Source organism: Erythrolamprus reginae, chromosome 2, assembly GCF_031021105.1.
Source record: "Erythrolamprus reginae isolate rEryReg1 chromosome 2, rEryReg1.hap1, whole genome shotgun sequence".
In the NCBI taxonomy this organism is placed as follows: Eukaryota; Metazoa; Chordata; class Lepidosauria; order Squamata; family Dipsadidae; genus Erythrolamprus; species Erythrolamprus reginae.
Genome location: NC_091951.1, coordinates 198,839,929 through 198,860,325, shown reverse-complemented (window position 1 = coordinate 198,860,325; position 20,397 = coordinate 198,839,929). Strand labels below are relative to the sequence as shown.

At 42.2% G+C, this 20,397-nt stretch overlaps 1 protein-coding gene across 8 annotated transcripts in view; it reads left to right on the top strand.

Annotated features, from left to right (window-relative positions):
- LOC139161672 (methyl-CpG-binding domain protein 1-like) overlaps window positions 1-17,977 on the top strand; it is a 71,804-nt gene extending 53,827 nt beyond the window's left edge. For all 8 annotated transcript variants that reach the window (XM_070741109.1, XM_070741115.1, XM_070741111.1 and 5 more), the window contains 3 exons: window positions 7,261-7,371; window positions 7,906-8,025; window positions 16,467-17,977. In XM_070741109.1, coding sequence (XP_070597210.1) covers window positions 7,261-7,371; window positions 7,906-8,025; window positions 16,467-16,979 — 744 coding nt within the window. In that variant the 3' untranslated portion in view covers window positions 16,980-17,977. The remainder of the gene's footprint in view (window positions 1-7,260; window positions 7,372-7,905; window positions 8,026-16,466) is intronic.
- Window positions 17,978-20,397: the final 2,420 nt, after the last annotated feature.

The following is a 20,397-nucleotide window of genomic DNA, read 5'->3' as shown; positions in this document are numbered from 1 at the left end:
CCTGCTGCCGGTGTCACTCACCTGCGGGCCAGATAAATGACTTCAGCGGGTCATATGAGGCCCACGGGCCGTAGTTAGGGGACTGCTGCCATAGATATTAATGAATTGCCTTCATTAAACACAATTGAGGGGATTGACAGATTGTGTTGCTTTGCTCCTGGATGCTTAGGCACCATTTGGAATTGTAATTGTCTGCCTTTTGGATGCTAATTGCTTGCCTTGCTGCTGCTCACCATCTGCCTTGCAGTCATCCTCATCTTCAGAGTCCTAGTGCCTGGCCCTTTGTTGGCTCGCCCTGGCTAATTATCTCCCTCATCGCCTAGCACAGCTATTTCTGACCAGCAGACTGGCAGAGGCATTCACAACTGGCATCATTTTGGGAGATCTCAAGCGGGTCTGGATATGGGGCTCTCCCCTAACACCATCCGGAGGCAGGTGACGGCCTCGTCCTCCATGTTAACCTGTGGCTCCCTGGAGTCATTGGTCCTACACCCCACAGCGAGGAGGTTTATCCATGGAGCTGAGGAAGCAAGCCTCGACCTATGCAAGTTCTTATTCATTGAAGGCCTAACTGCAGGCCTTAAGCCTTGACCTATGCCCCACATGTATACTTATGCTTGACATATTTAGGGTACAAAAGTACACTCTGTGCTTATAATCTATGCCTTGCTTCCGGTGGAACATAGCTGCGCTAAAACGCAAAAGGACATGAAGACAGGAAAAGGACATGCTTTGATGGTGTATAGATAGATCTGCCATCTGCGCATGAACCCACATACTAACCGCAAGTTCCTCTTTTTTTTGCTGTCACAAATTCTGCATTTCCTAAATTGTATAACCCTGTTTAATTTCTGTATAAGGAAATGTTGACAGCTAGTATCTGATTGGTTCATATCATGTGGTTTTTTTTGTACTTGTTTGGAAATGTATAAAGGGCCCTGAAAAACAACCCACGGGGTTCAGACATTGGTTTTCTATCTTTTGAACCTGATGCATGCATGAAATAAACCTGAGTTATGCAATCTCCTTGTGGTCTCCATTCCCTTGACTGGTAACTGGGTTTTGCTGCAACATTTCTGGTGGCTGTACGGGGAATTGAGGGGACCTGAGGCCCTCTGGATTGCCACCGTGGTGTCAGTTGCCCTGTAGTGTGAGAGAGGAATCGTCCAGGTGCCATCGGACATTTTCTCCAAGGACCTTCCCGGTGACACAGGGGCGGCAGCACCACCAGTTTGCATTCCAAGAACCATAGTGAGGGAGACTGAAAACCAGGACAACAGCTGGCCAGCCAGGATGACCATTGTGGAGTGCACTAAAGGCAAATAAATGGTGTAAATGAAAAAGTGTAAATCCCTTCCTGTAAATCAGGGACGGAGCGAGGACTGATCACCCTCATGTAGTGGTAATGGACAAAGGTCCATGTAATTTACTTCGGACTGGTGGTTTGGAGGGAGGATTTTGTTTTACGCAAGGTTTGTCTGAGATGTATGATTGTTTTTATATTAAGGGTTTTAAACTGTTTTTATCGTTAGATTTGTATTGTGTTTTTTGTTGTGAGCCACTTCAAGTCTCCGGAGAGGGGCGGCATATAAATCTAATTATTATTATTATTAATAATAATAATAATAATAATAATAATAATAATAATAATAATAATGAACATTAAGGAGCAGAAACTGAACAATCAGAAGATCAAAGACTATTTGACAAAAAAGTACTGGCTTAGTTCAAGAGAGATCGAGGAAGCTCTGGAAATTGTAAAGCAGCAGATAACAGCGACAGCCAGGAAAATTGAGCGATATGAAGCTAGGATCCCCCAGTGCAGGCAGAATCAAACATTTCAATCCAACCAGAGGCAGTTCTACCAGAACCTGCATCAGCAAACAGATAAAAAAATTGAAAAGCCAGAGGTGAAAATAACAACAAAGTTCTGGAAAGATCTCTGGGAGGTCGAAAAGGACTATAACAGGACTGCTGGGTGGATAAAGAAGTTTGAGAAGGAATTCTCAGGGAGCAATATGCAGCAGCTGGAGATAACACCTGAAATGATTGCAGAAAGTGAAGAGGGTAAAGAACTGGACATCCCCTGGCACTGATCCGGTGCATGGTTTTTGGCTGAAATACCTGACCAGCCTGTATGCAAAAATGGTTGAATTGTTCGACAAAATGCTGCAGACAGGAAATATCAGTGAATGGCTTACAACTGGCAGAACATATTTAATACGGAAAGACGCAGCGAAAGGAGCCATACCAGGAAACTACAGGCCAATAACATGTTTCCTGACCATGCTCAAACTGCTGACAGGTATCATAGCTGACAGAATTCAGGACTACCTAGAAGAAAATGATATCATGCCAGTGGAGCAAAAGGGCAATAAAAGACGAAGCAGAGGTACGAAAGACCAGCTCCTAATTGATAAAATGATTTCGGAGAACTGTAAGAACAGGAAAACAAACCTATACATGACCTGGATTGACTACAAGAAAGCCTTTGATTCATTGCCACACAGCTGGATCATAAAATGCCTGGAAGTCATTGGAGTCAATGAAAACATCAGGAAATTCATAGAAAAGGCGATTAAATATTGGAAGACTGAGCTTTTTGTTGGGAATGAAAGCTATGGACAGATCAACATCAGAAGGGGCATCTTCCAGGGGGACTCTCTGTCCCCATTGCTATTCATCATCGCTATAATCCTGCTGTCACTCATCCTACAGAAAACAAACCTAGGCTATCAAACTGCTAGGAATTCACCAAAAATTTCACACCTGCTGTATATGGATGACCTGAAGTTGTACGGAAAATCAGAAACTGAGATACAGTCACTAGCCAACACTGCGAATCTTCAGCAATGACATCAGCATGGAGTTTGGCCTGGATAAATGTGCCACAGTGGCACTGAAAAAGAGGGAAATCACTGAAAGTGAGGGCATTGAAATGCCAAATGGTCAAACTATCAAGTGCCACCAGCCAGAAGCCTACAGATACTTGGGCATCTTGCAACTGGATAATATCAACCATGGCTATGTGAAAACTGTGATCAGCAAAGAGTACATCCAGAGGACCAGAAAATTTTTGAAGAGCAAACTGAATGGTGGCAACACTATCAAGGCTATAAATACTTGGGCCATACCTGTCATTAGATACACAGCTGGCATAGTGAATTGGACTCAAGCAGAGCTGGACAACTTGGACAGGAAAACCAGAAAATTAATGACGATCCATTATGCACTACACCCCCGCAGTGACGTTAACAGGCTGTATTTACCAAGGAAAATAGGTGGCAGCGGACTTTTGCAAGTTAAATAGACAATGGAAGAAGAGAAGCATGCATTAGCTGATTATGTGAAGGAGAGCAAAGAGTCAGCATTGATGGAGGTCAACAATATGAAGCTTTCAAGATGAAGCAAACTAAGGACCAGTACAGAAAAACTGTAACTCAATGTCGTATGAACAGTTGGCGGAACAAAGCATTGCATGGCCAGTTCTTGGAGAAGATCGAAGGCAAAGTGGATAAAGAAAACACCTGGTCGTGGCTTACAAGTGGAACACGCAAAAAGGAGACAGAAGGACTAATACTGGCGGCACAAGAACAGGCCATTAGAACAAATGCTGTCAAAGCCAGAATTAAAAAACCAACAGACGATCCAAAGTGCAGACTCTGTAAAGAAACAGATGAAACAATTGATCAAATACTCAGCTGCTGCAAAAAGATCACACAGACTGACTACAAGCATAGACATGATGCTGTGGCACAGATGATCCACTGGAACTTGTACCGGAACTACCATTTATCAGTGGCAAAAAACTGGTGGGATCATAAGCCCGAAAAAGTGGTCAAAAATGAGCAAGCAAAACTACTGTGGGACTTCTGACTTCAGACTGACCGAATTCTGAAGCATAACACACCAGACATCCTGATTGTGGAGAAAAAGAAAGTATGGATCATCGACATCGCAATCCCAGGGGATAGCAGAATTGAGGAGAAACAGCTAGAGAAATTAGTGAAATACAAAGATCTAAAAATCGAGCTGCAACGACTCTGGCATAAGCCAGTGAAAGTGGTCCCAGTGGTACTTGGCACGCTGGGCGCAGTGCCAAAGGATCTCAGCGGACATTTGAAAACCATCGGAATTGACAAAATCTTCATCTGTCAATTGCAAAAGGCCGCTTTACGGTGATCGGCAAACATAATTCGCCGCTACATCACGCAGTCCTAGGTGCTTGGGAAGCACCCGACTGGTGATGAAATATGAAATCCAGCATAGTGATCTCGTTTGCTGTGTTGTATTAACATAATAATAATAATAATAATAATAATAATAATAATAATAATAATAATAATAATAATAATAATAATAATGGGTCAATAAGGAAAATGGAGCCAGTTTCACCCTGTTGTTTTGAGGAATTGCCCCTGTTACCTCCGGACATGTCCCCACGGGTGAATGTTGTGCCCGTGAGAGTCGGAAGAGGGGGAAATAGAGCAAGAATTCCTCCATTAGGAAAGTCTGTAAGATCCTTTTCAGGGGATGATTCAACCGGGTCTGAGGATGCCAAGGGCAGGACGTGTCACATTCCGGGACCGATGATAATCCCCCCAGACATTTCTGATTATCTACCTCAGTGGGCCGTGATCTGTCCAGCCGTCATCCACAGATACCTTACCTGGGATCTGTCCAGGGTTCTTAACTCTCTAATGGCGGCACCATATTAACCCTTATGTGAGGCTTCCCTCCATCACCTCACCTACAAAGTTACCTTCCTGGTAGCCATGACATCCACCAGGAGGATTGCAGAACTTGCAGCGCGCTCTATGCGAAAGGACCTTTTTATTTTTCACCTGGACAGGGTGGTGTTTTGTTTGGATTCTTTCTTTCTCCCCAAGATCAACTCTTGGTTCCTTCGGGCCCAGAAGGTCATTCTCCCAAACCTCTGCCCTAACCTTTCCCATGGCACATGTTGGATGCTCACAGGGCTCTGCGCATTTACATTCAACACACGGCTCCAATCTGTTTCTTTTCTGCCATCCATGATGGGCCACAAGGTCTCTTCCTCTACAATTGGGTGTTGGTTGAGGGGCACCATCGCCAAGGCATACGATCTGAGTCATCCTCCCCATCCTTCCTGAATCATGGCAAATTCCACACACAGTCCTGCAACGATGGCAGCCTGGGCGATGCAAGCCTCCATCGAGGAGGTCTGTAGAGCGGCTACTTGGGCCTCTCCATTGCGCTTCATAAGACATTATAAAATTGATGCCTTCGCCTGAGCGGATGCAGCCTTCGTCATAGGGTGCTCCAGAGAGTGCATTCACAGTAATTTTTTTCTGGATCCAGAACCAGCCCACCCTCAGACACAAGGCTTTGGTATGTCACATGTCTAGATGCTATCTTCACACTCTATGGAGAAGAAGTGTTAGTCTTATCATCTTCGTAGGTGTTCTGCCCCAGCTACGGACCAGATAAAATGTAGCACACACTCAGTTTGTTCAAACCTATATTTAATTGATTAGCAACTACCAATAAACTGGCTCAGTAGTATTTACACACAAATAAATCTTAAATCAGTCTTTTCTTGAAAAAACAGCTGTTACATGACATTAACAGTTGGCATAAGTCCATAAAGTCAGAAAGCAAAGATAAGCAATTAGTCCTGGATATCGCAGGAAGTTGATGGAGGTTGGCAAGATGCCTGGAATCAGTCCACAACAGAAACCAAAACAGATAAGCCGAACAGAGGTTTTCCAAAAAAGAGTCACACAATTGAACAAACTATCAAATGAGTTGTTTCCTGCAGAGTTTTTTCTGTCTTTTCATTCCTTAAGTAGGCTTCAGGAGTGGACAATTAGCCCTAAGCCTATTCCCAAGGAGACCTCCTCCTGAGTAGCCATTCCTGCCTTTTGGCAGCTCTGCGTGCTCGTGCATTAAGAAGAGGCTCCTCCTCTTCTGCTTCATCACTACTGTGAGGTGCTGGAGGTTCCAAAGGCCCTGACTGAACTTCTGCCTCTGGCACCGAGTCCTCGCCAGACTCCTCACTGTCCGACTCGGGTGTCAGCTACACAGGTTGCGCATCACCTCATTGGCTTCGACTTGGACGGGATTCGCTACCAGCTGCATGGGCTACTGGCAGATCACAACAGTAGGTTGGAGATAGCATCTAGCCCTGTTTTCATGGTCCATGCCTGTGTCTCTCTTTTTGTATTGATTTTCTTTCCATACCATTGTAAGAGGTGTACCTATCAGTCAGCAGCACCACACATTGAGTCAGTCTTCTGCGTTCATAAAGCTGGGCATTCTGGCACACAGGCAGGAATAAACAGCTTAAAGGACTCAGTCCTATTGGATGAAGGAATGAGCACAACCCATGTCTAGATGCTATCTCCACTCTATGAGATGGAGAGTATCAGGCAAGACCAATGCCCTTTTTCTTTAAAACACTGCCTTGCAAATGCTTTCTAGTACAGTACATTAATATTTTATTATGTTTAAAATAGAGGAGGGACATGCAGAAATCACACATTTAGTCTCCCCATTTGTTGGCTATGCCAAAACTGGTTTCAAATTGCAAACAAGCTTGCATTTTCCAAGTATCTCTCTCTCTCTCTCTTTTATAATAAACAGAAAGAAAAATTGTAGATTTTGCTGTGCATGTATTCCTTTGAAACTGCAAGGCCTTTGTTGACTTTTCTTCCCACTTGGTAGCTTATTTAAAATATGCTTTATCTTTTTTTTTATTCTGTTTGTATGTGATACCTAGTTTTCAAAATTCAAGCAGAGAGTGATGTCCCTCTCTTCCTCTCTCTCTCCCTCCCCACCTCTCATGTCCTGAACAAGATGCTCTCCCAGAGCAAAGAATTATTGAATGAACATGCTAACATGATATGATTAGGCTTAAGAAAGAGCAGCAGTGATATACTGCTGGTCCGCTTGTGTCAACTTAACTCTGAAAAGAAATGCTACTCTATAATGTATAGTTTACCACCCTATCTTAATATGTATAGCTCCTCGTGTTATTCTGATATGTGTTTTTTGTGTCTTTTTTTTCTTCTTTTGTATATTTTTCCCTTTCCCCCTTTCCTCCCTTCTTTCTTTTTTAAATAAATCAATAAACTATTTTTTATTTTTAAAAAAAGAAAAAAAGAAAGAGCAGCAGTGATATACTGCTGGTCCGCTTGTGTCTCACTGCACATTTTATGTAGCTTGAAACATTAGGTTTAAAACCTCCATTTATAGAATATAATATTTTGTATCTCATAGGATCCAGATACCAAACTGCCTGTAGTCAATCTCCTTATTGCCACCTCTCCCCAAAACAAGCAAGAATATGCAGAACCAGGTGGGAATTGTCAGGCATCCAGTGACTCTCTGGTAAGCTCTAGTTTAAGATGTCTTTCCTTGTCAAATCACCCTAGTGTTCTCTCTCTCTCTCTCTCTCCCTCCCTCCCTCTCTCTCTCTCTCAGTTTGCTGGTTCTTCTAGGCTTCTCGCCTCACCTTGTGTTGCGATGCCTTGTATGTATGTATATGTGCATGCAGTTGTTTGGCCACTGTGAAGAACAAACTACTGGATTAGATGGACAAAGGATGCAACCCAACAGGGAACTATTTATATCATGTTCTTATGGCTTTATTTTTGTGATTTCAATCCATACAAAAAATATTTCTTGTTTCAAGGAGATCTCTTGTAGTCTGCTTTGTAATCCCATGTATTTTTTAAAAATTTCTCCGTATAATCTGTGCTTCAGCTTCCTTTCAAATGTCATTTGTTTGTATCACTGTATGTTTAGTTCCCTTCTGATGTCAGATTTGTTGACTGAAATAGGCTTTCGGTACTGAGAAGTCTGAGAAAGGCCCATTCGTTGGCATTTCCAAATTGAACCTTGTGCCTATTCTTGTTGCTGCAGGTATCCACAACATTTCCCCAATTTACGAAACTATCGGGAACACCAAGCACAGAAGTGGTAATTCTTGATGATCCAGAAGACAATGAAATGGAACTATTGCAGCAAATACAGCCTCCAGTAGTGAGTAATGGGATAATTTTGAACACTGTGATAATAATTCTTTACAATTTTCTTTTCTGGTTGTTGATCCTGGGCAAGTTTGTTCCTGGTCCTGTGGATGAGATTCTGGGATAATAGCATGAAATGTTGTTTTGAAAAAAATATTATGGTCCTTGACCAACCATAATAACAAATACCTAATAAGAGAAAGGATTCACGAGTGGTGCAGTGTCCTAGAGGTGGAGCTCTAACCTCAATCAGGAGGCCGTGGGTTCGCTCCTAGGTAACTGCAGATATTTCTCTCTCTGGGCACAATAAGTAAATATCAGCTGTGAACTGTGCATTAGCGACGGTAAGGACATTCGGCCAGTAAGCACTCAGCTCCATTCAGTTGCCCTGACTCCACTCCGATACAAGGGATTAATGGCGTCCTTTAAAGATAAATGAAAAAGAAGCGAAAGATAGGATACATATTGTTGTTCCAGTTTGCCAACCATCTTTGTTAAACAATGATGCTATCCATTCAGTCATATCCAGTTCTCAGCATTTCTGTGGACCAGGTGTCTCCATATTTTCCAGTCTTTTACAGCTTCTTTCTGGTGTCGGTTTTGATTATGTCTAGCAACTGTGTTTTTTGGCAGTCTTGTTTTTTTTTATCACTGATCATTCTGAGTAAAACTGCCTTTTCCAATGAGTTTGCATGTAAGACATGGATGAAATAAGTAAGGTGGGATTTTGTGATTTTTGCCTTCCAGCAATATGCCTGGTTTTATGCATTCCACATTACTTGCTTATTTGTCACTTTTGCTGATCAAGGAATATAAGGAGCCTTCTCCAGCACCACAGCTGGAGCAAATTAATTTTCTCCCTGTCTAGTTTTTTAAAAAAATAGTCCAACTTTCACAATTGTAGGTAGTTGTGGGAAACCTGGTAGTGCCGTTTAATCTGCATTTAGTTGCCACGGAATTCATGCTTCTTATTGCTTTGTGACCCAGTACAATTTCACTCAGTTTCTATTATGCACTCACTGCTTTGATCAATGTGTGATTCTAGAGAAGTGTACTTGCATAGTTTTTTAAAAAATATTTTATTCATTTATAAAGTTTAAAAGCATAAAAGAAAAAACAGACAAATGAAACATTGTACAATAAAAACCAACTGCCCCACCCCCCAAAAACACCCATACATAGCACATTTATACCTCTAGGATTATTTTATGGTACATATATTGGCTAATACTTTATGATTATTTACTTTTTAAATCTATTTCCACTATCATAATCAATACATCTCTAAGGATCTTAATTGTCACAGCATTACCATATATATATATATATATATATGTGTGTGTGTGTGTGTGTGTGTTTTCATAGATTTTCACGAAATCTATACACACACACACACACACACACACACAGAGGTATATGTCTGTAGATTGTTCTGAGTTCGGGTTTTGCCCCGTGTAATATTTTGAATGTCTGTGCGACGTTTCGGTGAAATCACATTCACCATCATCAGGCTGAAGTTGTAAGCTTCGTGCTGCTGTAAATATAGTTAATAAACAATAAAATAATAATAATAAAACTATATTTACAGCAGCACGAAGCTTACAACTTCAGCCTGATGATGGTGAATGTGATTTCACTGAAACGTCACATAGACATTCAAAATACTACGTGGGGCAAAACCCGAACTCAGAACAATCTACATACGTACATACATACATATATACATACACACCTCGTGATACGAACATTTCGAGATACGAACCTGAGGTTCGGAAATTTTTTGCCTCTTACGAACTTTTTTCGCCTTACGAACCCACCGCAGATCGCAAAATGGCACTCCGTAGGGTGCTGCCGCCCTGCTGTCACGTTTTGAAACAGCCGGGGGGCTTCTTGGCGTTCTCCCGAACCCGAACTTTTGCCAAACTTTTTGGGTTTGGGAGGCCACCGAGAAGCGCCACCGGCCGCCTGTCACCTTCTGAAACAGCTGGGGAGCTTCTCGGCGTTCTCCTGAACGCGGAACCTGGAAGTTCAGCAAAGGTTCGGGTTCGGGTTCCGGAGGCCGCCGAGAAGTGCCCGGCTGTTTCAGAAGGTTACAGCCAGGCAGCTCTGCCTGGTGGAGTGCCGTTTTTGCGATGGGCAGCAGTGTTTTCGGCCGATCTGGAGGCTGAAACGGAGGTGGGGAATCCCAATAGGGAATTCCATGGGCGGAGCTTTGACGTCACGAAGACGTCCTTCCTGGTCGGCCAAAACGTGGCCTCCAGGAAGGACGTCTTCGTGACGTCAAAGCTCCACCCATGGGATTTCCTATTGGGATTCCCCACCTCCGTTTCAGCTTCCAGATGGGCCGAAAACGCCGCTGCCAATCACAAAAATGGTGCCGCCTGGCTGTAACCTTCTGAAACAGCCGGGCGCTTCTCGGCGGCCTCTGGAACCCGAACCCGAACTTTTGCCAAATGTTTTTTTGCTGAATTTGAAAATTAAGGGAGACTAGGATAGATCTATTTTGGCCTTATTTTGGCCTCATCAGCTAGCCATACCCACTGGGACTTGAACCTGCAACCGTTGCCTTGTAAGGCAGAGAATTATCCTCTAGGCCAGCGTTTCCCAACCAGTGTGCCGCGAGACACGGTCAGGTGTGCCGCGAAGCTCCTAGGGAAGCTCCAGCTGGGCGGGGCGCTGCCGGTGCCGGTACCTCCGACCTGGAGCTCCCACTCGCAACTGTCCCTCGGCTACTGCCCGATGCCGCTGTTGCTGGCGCTCTCCTGCTGGGCCCCCAAAGAAGGAAGGCGGGAAAAAGGAGAGCTTCATTCTTCGCGCCTCCTTTTTCCTGCCTTCCTTCTTTGGGGCCCAGCAGGAGAACGCCAGCAACAGCAGCATCGGGCAGTAGCTGGGGGACAGTTGCAAGTGGGAGCTCCAGGTCGGAGGCACCGGTCCGGCAGCGCCCTGCCCAGCTGGATCTTCCCTGGCGTCGGCGGCAAGTGTTCTTTGGAGCCCGGCGGAAGGGCATCGGCAACGAGAGCAGGAGGGCCCCATCAGCAGCGGCACCAGGTAGTAGCCGGGGGATGGCAGTGGCAAGAGCTCCAGGGCGGAGGCACCGGCAGCGCCCTGCCCAGCTGAAGCTTCCCTGGCGGGGGCGGCAACCAATGTCCTTTGGAGCCCGGCGGGAGGGCACTGGCAGTGGGAGCGGGAGGGTGACGGCTGCAGCGGCCTCAGGCAGTCGCGGGGAGATGGCGGCAGCAAGAGGGAGCTCCAGGGTGGAGGCACCGACGGTGGCGGTTGGACGTGCTGCAAGAGAGACAGAGAGAGAAAGAGAGACAGAGAAAGAGAGAGAGAGAGAAAGAAAGACATAGCAAGAGAGACAGAAAGAGAGAGAGAGAGACATAGCAAGAGAGGCAGAAAGAGAGAGAAAGAGAGACATAGCAAGAGGCAGCAAGAGAGACAGAAAGAGAAAGAGAGAAAGAGAGACATAGCAAAAGAGACAGAGAGAGAGAAAGAAAGAGAGACATAGCAAGAGAGACAGAGAGAGAAAGAGAGACATAGCAAGAGAGACAGAGAAAGAGAGAGAGAGACATAGCAAGAGAGGCAGAGAGAAAGAAAGAGACATAGCAAGAGAGACAGAAAGAGAGAGAGAGACATAGCAAGAGAGGCAGAGAGAGAGAAAGAAAGAGAGACATAGCAAGAGAGAAAGAGAGAGAGAGAGACATAGCAAGAGAGGCAGAGAGAGAAAGAAAGAGACATAGCAAGAGAGGCAGAGAGAGAGAAAGAAAGAGACATAGCAAGAGAGACAGAGAAAGAGAGGCAGAGAAAGAGAGAGAAAGAGAGACATAGCAAGAGAGGCAGAGCAAGAGAGACAGAAAGAGAAAGAGAGAAAGAGAGACATAGCAAAAGAGACAGAGAGAGAGAAAGAGAGACATAGCAAGAGAGACAGAGAGAGAAAGAGAGACATAGCAAGAGAGACAGAAAGAGAGAGAGAGACATAGCAAGAGAGGCAGAGAGAAAGAAAGAGACATAGCAAGAGAGACAGAAAGAGAGAGAGAGACAGCAAAAGAGACAGAGAGAGAGAAAGAAAGAAAGAGAGACATAGCAAGAGAGACAGAGAGAAAGAGAGACATAGCAAGAGAGACAGAGAGACATAGCAAGAGAGGCAGAGAGAGAAAGAGAGACAGAGAAAGAGAGACATAGCAAAAGGCAGAGAGAGAAAGAAAGACATAGCAAGAGAGAGAGAGACATAGCAAGAGAGGCAGAGAGAGAGAGAGAAAGAGAGACATAGCAAGAGAGACAGAGAGAGAGACACACAGAGAAAGAGAAAGAGAAAGAGAGACAGAGAGAGAGACACACACAGAGAAAGAGAGAGAGAAAGAGACATAGCAAGAGAGGCAGAGAGAGAGAGAGAGACATAGCAAGAGAGACAGAAAGAGAGAGAGAGAAAGAGAGGCAGAGAGAGAAAGAGACATAGCAAGAGAGACGGAGAGAGAGAGAAAGAGAGACATAGCAAGAGAGAGAGAGACATAGCAAGAGAGGCAGAGAAAGAGAGAGAGAGATAGCAAGAGAGGCAGAGAGAGAGAGAAAGAAAGAGAAATAGCAAGAGAGACAGGAAGAGAGAGAGAGAAAGAGAGAGAGAGAGAGAGACATAGCAAGAGGCAGAGAGAGAAAGAGACATAGCAAGAGAGACAGCGAAAGAGAGAGACATAGCAAGAGAGGCAGAGAGAGAGAAAGAAAGAGAGACATAGCAAGAGAGAAAGAGAGAGAGAGAGACATAGCAAGAGAGGCAGAGAGAGAAAGAAAGAGACATAGCAAGAGAGGCAGAGAGAGAGAGAAAGAAAGAAAGAAAGAGACATAGCAAGAGAGACATAACAAGAGAGACAGAGAAAGAGAGAGAAAGAGAGACATAGCAAGAGGCAGAGAGAGAGAGAGAGAGAGACATAGCAAGAGAGGCAGAGAAAGAAAGAGACATAGCAAGAGAGGCAGAGAAAGAAAGAGACATAGCAAGAGGCAGAGAGAGAGATAAAGAAAGAGAGACATAGCAACAAAGATAGAGAAAGAGAGAGAGAGAAAGAGAGAAAGAAAGAGAGAAAGAAAGAGATAGCAAGAGAGGCAGAGAGAGAGGGAGAAAGAAAGAGAGATAGCAAGAGACAGTGAAAGAGAGAGAGATAGCAAGAGAGACAGAAAGAGAGAGAGAGAGCAAGGGAGAGAGAAAGACATAGAGGGAGGGAAGGAGGGAGAGAGAAAGAGAGCAAAAAAGAGAAAGAAAGAAAGGGATGGAGAGAGAGAAAGAAGGGAAGGAAGGAAGGAAGAGAGAAAAAGAGGGAGGGAGAAATAGAGCGAAAGGGAGGGAGAGAGATTTTTTTTTTGTCCAAACTTTTCTTTAGCCGTACACCCCCCACCCCACCCCGTTCAATGTTCCCCAGGATTTTGAAAATATGAATAATGTGCTGCGGCTCAAAAAAGGTTGGGAAACACTGCTCTAGGCTACAGTATCCAATCCCTTCAGCTCTGCACCAGGGAAGGTTTACATATTTTTGTGTCAAATCATCCTGGTGTATATATATAAAATCTATGAAAACAATATATATATATATATATATATATATATATATATATATATATATATATATATATATGTATTGATATAATAAAGTATTATAATTATTTGTCCTTACTATCTCAATAACAATATCTTAATAATTAATATATTATTTATTTCCTTCTACCAAGCCACTCATACAGTAAATCCCAAGTTTTATATTATTCCAAATCTTCTTTCTCTTTCAATTCTATCAATTTATCAATTTCTGCACAATCCAAGATCTTTTTAATTATAGCATTTTCGATTGGTGCCCCTCCTTGTTTCCAATATTGTGCCAGAATGATTCTTATTGCTGTGAAAATGTATAATATAATATAATGATATTATTTTTTTTATGTTGGGATCTAGCATTCCAAGGAGGAATGCTTCTGGTTTCTTTTTATTTGTGATTGAATCACTATTACAACAAATTAGAGAAACACCAGAAATTAAAGGATTAAGGATAAGAGATCAGGAATACAAATTACAAGCCTTTGCTGATGACTTAGTTTTTAATATAGAAGACCCAATAGAAACACCATCGAAATTATTAGATGAAATTAATACATTTGGAAACGTGGCGGGCCTAAAAATTAATAAAAAGAAAATCAAAATTATAACTAAAAGAATTTGCCAAGAAAAAAACTTGGAAGACAAGTTAGGAAGTCAAATAATAAAGATAATTAAATATTTAGGTATAAATTTGATTGCTAAATGTACCACAATCAAGGAAGATAACTGAATAATTACTTAAACAAACAGACTGGTACATTAGTGAGATTTTTATGGGATTTGAAGCACTTTGGGTTACATTTGTAGAGGAAATGTGAGTATGATGTATGACTTTATGACCAGAGGAACTAGGAGAAATATCTTGCTTGCTATCTTCCTTATCAGTAGAGATGTTCCTCTGGGGCATCTGGTTCTTATCGCTGCTCTCCTTGAGTGCAAATCGTTTGGACATAGGTGTGAAATTTTCACCCCTTTTAATCTGGTTCACGTTGTGATCAGTCTCTATCCGCTTACAGTCCCAGCACTTTGAGTTTTATTGCCATTCTGTGGCCTTTTGAGGTCACATTGCCTTAATTGATCAATGAAATAATGTACCTTATGAATGGAGACAAGGTTTCTCCAACTATAAGCATTTCTGGCGGTTGGCAATGTGTGGTTTACAGGAAAAGGGAGATATGGATATTTTCCCATGGGATTTCTTCAAAGGGAATTTTCTGGTAGGATTTTGGGAGTCGGTGATTCAAAATAACTTGTACAATCTTACGGTGAAACTTGGCTAGCATGAAAGATGATGTCAGTTGTGCAATAATCGGAGCAATCCTTGGAGTCTCCCTTTTTTGACAGTGGAATATACACTGCTCGTTTCCAATCCTGCAGCTTTGTATATGTTTCCCACATTTTTAGATACAAGGCTGTGGTGGTAGTAGGTGAAACAGGCCTAAGAAATTATGCAGTTTGGAGGGAGTAGGTTTTTTGGCAGTTAGCTCATTGCCTACACAACTTCTTCCTGAGGGATGACTGGTTCTGTTCCTGCTTCCTTTTCTTCATCATTCCGAGGAAGCTGGGCCTCTTTGTTGCTGGTATACGGCTCTTCTGTTTATTCTCACCATCTGTTCTTAGCACCTTATTGTCCAGACAGTTCTTTCTCTTGTCAGTTTTTGAGGAAGCTTTTATGAGCAGTAAATGATGTTCCAATTCTGTGGGTTTGTGAAAATGCTTCCCTGATGTAGCCTTTCGAGCAATCCTCTTACACTTGCTTGGAAGTGTAAAATTTGTTGCCTTTCCTTGATGCGTTTTGGAAATTTGCTTTTAATTTCCTTGCTTCCTCTTGTTTGTCTGCTGTTTTGGCTGCTTTTCTTTTCTTGGCTGGCTTGATGGTTTCATTTGAAAGATACTTGCATTTTTCTCCAACTTCTTGTTTGTATATTCTCAACCAAATGTAAATTTCTATAAGCTCAATAGCACTGAAGCTCTGTGTCTGTGGCTATGACTTTTTGAAGATACTATATATCATATATAATCTCTCTAAAATTCAGAATCCCACACTTGTTATTTAAAAGCGAATTTAGTGCTATCTAAATGGGCCCATGCCTACATTGGTTGCAAACTGTAAACAGGTTTCATTCAATATTCTGAAAATCAAGATGATAATGTCTAGGAATTTTGACTGAGCTACTACTCTGGCTTCTAATGTCACAATTGTAGATCACTAATAGTATGACAAGCTTGTGATATCTTAATTGCAGATCAGTTTACAATTGCTATAAAATGCTATGGTATTTTAAAATATTCATTGCCAAGAGACAAAGATGGTGAATGTCACAAAAAGATCAACCTGACTCACTTCTGTTGTTGTTATTATAATAATAATAATAATAATAATAATAATAATAATAATAATAATAATAATAGGATTTGCATGCCGCCCCTCTCCGCAGACTCGGGGCGGCTCACAACAATAATGCAAGAATGCACAACAAATCTAATTTAAAAGTAACAACTGTAGTTTGTTAGAACAGATCCTTGCTGGCCTGCTCAGTCTGAGGATTCCAGAAGCAAAGGGGACCCTGTAAAATGTAATAGTGTTAATTAAATTTACTTAAGGTAACTTATCACTACTTATCACATACTTAAAAACCATTGTAGCATCCTTATGGTCATGTGATTAAAATTCAGATGCTTGGCAATGTAACAGTTGCAGTGTTTCACTTAACAACTGTGACAGAAAGGTAATCAAACAGAGGTAAACACACTTAACAAATATCTCACATAGCAACAGAAACTTTGGGCTCAATTCTGGTCATACATCGAAGATTACCTGTACTAAAGGATACTAAACTGGTCTTTTCTTCTTTTTTCTTTGGCCTTTTCTCTAGATTATGGAGGTCTACAGCCTGGGTGGTGTGCAGCCCCTCTCTCAGTTGGACAGCGTCTTGCAAGAGTTCTTGGCTGAGCTGAATGAGATCCCTCTCCCTGCTCATTGGGAGGTGCTGCCTCCACTTGGCAGCCCAAACCTGCGTCTCATCCAGCGTTCGAAACATTCCACCATGTCTGCTGCAGTCATTCACATCCGCCCAGGCCTTTTTTTCCACGTGGTAGTGCAAGATCTGCTGGTGCCTCAGGAACACGAACTTTATGCCAGCCACCCTGCTCGCCTGACCACGGTTGATGAGGTGGTGGAACTGATCTGCAATCTGGAGGCCTATCAACTCTGTTCGGGTTGGCCTGCAGGGTGGCATGCTAGAGAACGGTCTGAGACCTGTGTTATCCTTGTTCATTCAGGCTGCTGCCCACAGTGCCGGCTCAACCCCTGGCCATCAGGAAGCGGTACCCACAGAGAACCAAGCTGGGCAAGGAATTTGGAGACAGATTCACAGCCCTCTGGTTGAGAATGGGCAGTGAATTCAAATTTAATTGTGACACTGGACATGGCTTGGATTTCTAAAAGGATAATTCCTTGCCATAAATAGCTTTATTTTTCTCCCTCATGTTGAATAGCTTGGTACAAAAAGATATATTCCTCCTCCTTGTCTTCTTTCTGATCCCCGCCCCTCGGTAACTTGCTTCTGCACTTCTGGTGTACAGAGAAGTATCTTTTGCTGACTATACTCCAGTCTTGCTTTAGCCATTTATTAATTTCCTGTTAGAGAAGAACCTGGTGGTACTCCTTGGATTGACCACCAGTTTTGTGCACTTTTAAAACTTTTTTTGTGTTTGGCAATATAGTATTATAGGTTGATACGATGGACAAGTCATCCATTTGGGATACTGTTTCCATTGTTTTTGCTTGCCTAGTTCCATCCTGCCATATCTAACACTCTCCTGGAGAATTTTAAATCTACAGTTAGGATCTTCACCAGACCTAGGAAGAATGGGATTTTATAATAGAAACTCCTTCAAACAAATCTTTTAAGATCTAGACATTTTCCTCAATTTGTTTAGAACTGGAATTGTTGCCTCATACATGTTTTCCTCTGCTTTGTGCTATAGGGTTGGGATGGGGAATTTTGTCTGAGGATCTGCGAGATTTATGTTCCGTGGAGCAAGAAAGGTCCCACAAATATGGTGCCTGAGAAGAAGTTGGTGTGCTGCCATTCTATATGCTGAGAGATTCCAGCATGTTCTGTTCAGGGAAGTTCTACAGAAGCCATAGCTGTATGTCAATTGCTAACTTGTGGTTTGTTTCATGTCTTCCTTCAGTGTAGTTGGCAGCAGCAGTTGCAGCAATCTCTATTTGCCCCTCCCCTACGCCTTTTGCAGTCTGTATGACTTTCATGATGTGCGATATTTTTGTTCCAGAAGAAAAGAATGAAACTATACTCAAAGAAATAACAAATCAGAATTGGCTTCTATTTTTTTTAGCATATTAAAAATTTGAAAGATCAAATGGTCTTTGGTTGTTCTTGCTTCTGTTCAAGGTGAATATCCTCATATTGGTTTGTGAGAACATGGTGGAGAAGAGTAGCTAAGGCTATTGTGTAAATTTCTCCAAAGTCTTGATACCTTTATTTTTTTTATGACTTGTGTATGCAAGGGTGACTCATTGACTATCAATTTACAAATTCCTCGCTGAATGCCTATGGGCTCAGAATTGTAGTAGGAGTACATAGGGTCTCACAAAATTATGTTTCATGGCTAAATACAATCCTCAGCTTTTTCATGTACAGAACTTCTTCGTTTGTCTTGCGAGTTAGTTTATTTGTCAAATTTATACCCATTTCATAAAACAAATGACTCGGGGGGGGGGCATAATAACAACTACTCGACCAGTTAATAAATACTTTAAAATAATTATTTTGATTTAAAAACTTAAAAAACTATACTGCTCAAAAAAAATAAATAAGTAAAGGGGACACTTGAACAACATAATATAACTCCAAGTAAATCAAACTTCTGTGAAATAAAACTGTCCACTTAGGAAGCAACACTGATTGACAATAAATTTCACGTCTTCAGCGCATTTAACTTTGTACAGAACAAAGTATTCAGTGATAATATTCATTCAGATTTAGGATGTGTATTCAATGACAATATTTTATTCATTCATATCTAGGATATGTTCTTTGAGTGTTCCCTTTATTTTTTTGAGCACTGTATAAAAGCGAAGACGAAACAAGTAGTGGGCAAAAGGGTGCTAATAATAATGGAGCCACCTCAGCAATTCACCAGAACCTTGGGGTACCCAGGCCTGATGGCACAATCGGGTCTTGAGGGACCTTTGTAAAGTCTGCAATAATGGAGCTAGCCCTCATCCCAGGGAGCGGGGGGAAGGATATTCCAAAATGCGATGCCAACAGCAGAAAGGCCCAATGCCTAGTGCCCAATGCTTGTCATTCCCAATACATGCTGCCACTTCTGGATCTGGTGGGATGGGCAGATGTAATTGGGGAGAGGCAATCCTCTACTAGAAAGCCTGGACCCATGCCATGTAGGGCTTTAAAGGTCAACACCGGTACCTTGAATTGGACTCTGAAACAAACTCGTAGCCAACCCACACATCTTAGAGCAGAAGTGTAACATGTTCTACCAGAAACACACACAACTCTGCAATGCTGCATTTTGCACCAGTGAAGTTTTCGAATACTCTTCAAGGACAGCCCCAGGAAGAGCACATTACAACAGTCCAACCAGGAGGAGACCAGTGTGAGTGACTGTGAATAAGATTCTCAATCTAGGAACAGGCACAACTGGCACACATCTTCCTAGCCACTACTGCCATCTGCTCATCCGGCAAAGGTGGCGAGACCAGATTGCTCACAGGGTTTGTTTGGGGCAATGCAACCCCACCCAACAAAGGACATTTCGAGAACCAGAGAGTTCCAAAACCCAAGCTTCTCAGTCTTGTCAGGGTTCAGGTGAAGCCTATTGCTCCCCATCTAACCCCCAGGCACCAGCATAAGATATTAATGGCATCATTTAATTCACCTATGGGCAGAGATATATAACTGGTTATCATCAGTGTACTCATGTAATCACCTCACGTAAGTCTCCGGTAGATGTTGAAGGGAAAGGAAGAGGAGAACATCAACCTCTGTGCCACTCCATACAGGTTGAGGATGGGATTCCTCCTTGGAAAAAGGGGAAGAACCAGCACAATACTATGCCCACCCCAATTTTTTTTTAAAGAAAGGATAATCTTTATTGAAGATAAATGGGGGAGGGGATACATAAAGCAAAAGGACTATGCGAATATTGGTACAAATGTACAGTATACGAATTTAGAGTATACAGTTGTAAATCAATATATGCTTACATATATAAAAGGAAACAAAGCTAAAGAAAGAGAAGGAAGGAAAGGAAAAGAGGAAAAATTAAAAGAAAAAAAAGAAAAATCCATATCTATAAATTTATTAGATGTCAATAGTGTCAACTTATCTGTTGACCCGATTACAGCTTTTAAGTTCTTTACTATCAGTATAGATGAACATTTTGAATTTCTAAATTTGAGTTAGAGTTTAAATTTTGTCATTTTGAATTTATTCATCCTTTTATCCATGATTCATAATGTTGTGAATCATGTTATCAATCTTGATCTGGAAGGATTTCATGGTTGATGGTATTGAAAGCAACTGGGAAGTCAAATAAGGGATGGATGAATACACATCCATCCAGGCCAAGCCAGATATCATCCAACAGTACAACCAATGCCATTTTTTGTGCCAATCTCCCCAAATCTAATACAAGAATATATATCCTTTAGTTTCTTTTTTTCTTCTAGAAAATGTCATGGGTTTCCTCAGAACTTTTATCTCAATTGGACCTGATCTCAGGTTCAATGCTGGTTTTGCAGGCACCATCTCAGATCTC